The following is a 3,675-nucleotide window of genomic DNA, read 5'->3' on the forward strand; positions in this document are numbered from 1 at the left end:
GGGAGAGCCAGAGCAGCATGAGGAGCCGGCGGCGGGGCGGGCGGGGGCACTCCTGACTCCCGACTGACGAGCCCGGCGCAGTTTCCTCCGCTCGCCATGTGTGTCATCCAGCCCGACCCATGATTCACCTCCTGGGCTGCTTAAAACCCTCCCGAGCTGCTCCCCAGCCCTCTCAGAGGGGCTGCTACAAGAGGCCCCCCGCGTTCGGGGCTCGGAGGAGAAGATGGGACAAGCCTGGCTGGCGCTCGGGGTCCTGGCGCTCTGCGCCGCTGGAGCCTGGGGTAGGTTCGCTCTGTCCCCGCTGTCACTTCTCAGAGCTTAGTGAAGCTGCTGCCTGTTATTTCTACAAATCCCAGGACTTTCTGCCTTCCCGGGGTCCGCGATTTCTTGGGGGAAATCACTCGGAGGGGGGGAGCTGGCAGCCTGAACTGCGGCGCCTTCCCACGTACAAAGCTCGGCTCGAGCCGGTTGGGCTTTGGCTGGGTCGGGGCCGGGGGGTTCTCAAGGATGTTACAGGGTCGGGACAGGGTTTGGTGGGTTATTTTCACTGGGTGTGGCGAGTTTGTATCCTCTACCTACGCTGCGTTTGGCTCCGGGTGCTGGTTTGTAATGGAAGGACTGGAGCGTGGCTTGGGCTCCGTCCTTCACAAACAGAAAATCCACTGGCAGATCTCACAGGGCAGGTAATTCCTGCGTCCGGAGCATTTTGGGAGCACGGGGAGGGGGGCATTTATGTCTTGTGTTATTTTTTTTCTCATGTTATTTTACTGCTTTTCTTTAAAAACTCCGATTTCTGGCATCAGGTGATCTCAGGACAAATGTAGTTTGTATTTTAGGAAGGTTCCCCAGTGTTAAAGTACAGGGGAGCCTGGAAAAGCGTTATCTCCCCACCCCACCCCAGGTGTGTTCCCAGGGCTCAAAGTCAACCCTGCAACCGCAAAAAGGTGATTTATAAATCGGTCCCATTGTTTTCGAGGCCAAACTCAGGGGGTTTGGGGCAACATTGTTCTGTCTAAAGACTTCCAGAGCTTGGTGAATTCCCAGGAAGAGCCTGAGGCTCCGATCTGCTGCCGGATGGAGCTGTCACCAGCACAGGACACGGGATAACCCCTGGAAGAGTTTGAGTTTGCAGAGCTGCAGTTTGGGGCTGTGCAGGGGATTGATTTCTCTGGTCCTGTGTGTTGGTGGTGCCTGTGATGAGCTGAGCTGCGTTTGGGGCATCCCATCCCCAACAAGACGCTGGCAGGAAGGGAGAGGTTCAGAGAGGAGAAACACCCCCGGACTGGCAGGGTGGGGATCAGCCAAAAACGGGCCAGATCCTTATCACTGAGTCAAGCAGAAAGACCAGAGAGGATGTAAGTAGGTGTGGTTTGTACCTTTATCAAGTCTTCTAAAATGTCTTTATCAGGTTGTCTGTGAGCACATTCTTGCTCAAATTGGCAGAGGGGGGGATACCAAAGCGTGTGGCTGCTCCTGGGGCACTCAGAGGTTACTCCTAGTGCAGACTGGAACGAGTAATTTTCCCCAGCCAGGGCAGGGTGATGCTCAGCCACGGATGTCTGGGGTGTTCCAAGTGCATCACTTCCCTGGAAGTGTTCTATCCCAGGCTGGACAGGACTTGGAGCAACCTGGTCTAGTGGAAAGTGTCCCTGCCCATGGCAGGGGGTTGGAACTGGATGATCTTTAGGTAATTCCGACCCAAACCACCCTGTGATTCTATGATTTCACCTCCCTCAGGGCCCCAGGCCCAGCCCCAGGTGGGTGATTCCCATCATCCTGCCCAGTTTATCTCCCATTTCCCTGGATTTCAGGATTGCTGTTATTTTAAAAACCCAGAGTCTTTAGGATCAGCTCAGTGTGTGAGAACAGCTGCTTTCATAGTCAAAAAATGCAGCTTTTGTACTTGGGTTTATTAGTTTTTATGGCTGGAAAAATAAGCTGCAAAGATGAAAAAAAAAAAAAAAAGGTAACTAAAACCCACAGAATTTGTTAGTTTAGGCTGTGCTGGGACCGTGTTAACCTGCTCACAGCCAGGCAGTGTCTGAGCCTGGGGGGCACTGCCAGGCACTCGCAGGGCAAAACCTGAGGGGACTCCAGCTGCAGCCCCCTCCACATCTTCCACATCCTCCACTCCTCTCCATCTGTGCTCCCACATCCCCCAAAATCCCTGTTCCCACAAAACCCTCCTGGCACTGCATCCAGTGCTGGGAATGCCAAAATAGGGACATTTCCCCGTGCTGAAGGGGATCACAGCAGGATCAGCCTCATGTTTGGAGGGCCATAACTGCCCTGAGGAACCAATCCCAGCTGGCACCCAGCGGATTTCAGCCCCTTCCCAGGGGAAGGGATGGCCCTGCTCCTCCATCCAGCCCTGTGGGGGGCAGCCAGGAATGGCTGTGGAAGGTGCTGGAGGTTGGGGAAGGGTCCTCCAGCCCTGGGAACATGGAGTGATGGACACCATGGGGACCTGGGGGCAGGTACAGACCTCCAGGGACCCCCCAGGCAAAGCCACCAGCAATGGCACGGTGGCACAATGTGACATCAGCCCCCAGGGCAGCCTTGGGAATGGCAGCATCCCTGCCCCATCCCTGCCCCATCCCTGCCCCTGCTGCAGTCCCACCTACCCCCACGTGCAGCTGCCTGGCCATGAGACCACTGCTCTGCTCAGGCTCGTGGCCCTTGTTCCAAAATCCACCAGAAAATTGGGGTTACATCCCCAGCATGAAGGGGGGACAGCAGGTCAAGGGCCCCTGGGCTGTGGGGTGCTGGCAGGAGGGGGAGAAAGGAAACCACGAGGGGCCAGAGGCTGCACACAGGCAGGAGGTGATTGGTACCAAAATGTGGGCAGCAGATGAGCTCAAAGGGACAGTCCTGGGGCTTGTTAGCCCTGAGCTCAGGTTTCATGGCATGAGGAGGCAGCCAAGGGCTCAGCTGGCAGACACGAGCTTGGGATCTCCTCCACATGGAATTTCAGAGGATCCTGATCTCCCTGAGATGGAGTTAACCCTGCACAGGGGACACCGAGGCAGGGAGTGGCCGAGGGACTTGGCTCAAGTCACGGGGGAAACCTGTTTGAGCCAGGATTTGGGCCAGTGTGTCTCACATCCCACAGCACCCACGGGTGTCAGCTCTGCAGTTCCCCAGCAGGGTGGGTGCTGGGGCAGAACCAGGTGACTGAACCAGCTAAAACCCACTGTGAGGGGACAAACCCCACGGTGGCATTAAACAGGAGCCAGGGCCAGGAGTGTTGCTGGTGGCACTGGGGGCTATAACCCTGCCCCAGGCAGGGCTGAGCCACCACAGCCGTGAACCAGCAGCTGGACACAGCCCCTGTACCAGGGACACGAGTGTGGAAACGCAAGGAAACTCCTGGCACGGGGCAGGAAAGCACCTGGCACCCCTCCCAGCCCTGACCGAGGGGCCACGGTCCTGGTGGGGGTATCAAAGCACCAGGGCTCCCCAGGGACCTGCAGATTTGGAAGCTGTTCCTGTGTCCAGGCACGTGGCTCTGGCGTTGGCAGCTCCGAGTGTTTAATCCCAAGGGCTGCCCGGGAAATGCTTCCCTGCTCCCCCGGAGGGCTGAGCCACTGCCAGGCGGGGATCTGGCTCCCAGCACGGCACAAATCCATGGCACGAGCCCCGGCTGCAGCCACCGGTGCTCGGCAGGGAGGAGGG

The 3,675-nt window shown here is 57.6% G+C and overlaps 1 protein-coding gene across 1 annotated transcript in view; it reads left to right on the forward strand.

Annotated features, from left to right (window-relative positions):
- ITGB3 (integrin subunit beta 3) overlaps window positions 1-3,675 on the forward strand; it is a 25,594-nt gene continuing 21,919 nt past the window's right edge. The window contains exon 1 of the mRNA XM_017833294.1: window positions 1-281. Within this exon, the coding sequence (XP_017688783.1) occupies window positions 224-281 (58 nt within the window). The 5' untranslated portion in view covers window positions 1-223. The remainder of the gene's footprint in view (window positions 282-3,675) is intronic.

This window comes from Lepidothrix coronata, unplaced genomic scaffold (genome assembly GCF_001604755.1).
Source record: "Lepidothrix coronata isolate B3197 unplaced genomic scaffold, Lepidothrix_coronata-1.0 Scaffold213, whole genome shotgun sequence".
NCBI classification, from domain to species: Eukaryota; Metazoa; Chordata; class Aves; order Passeriformes; family Pipridae; genus Lepidothrix; species Lepidothrix coronata.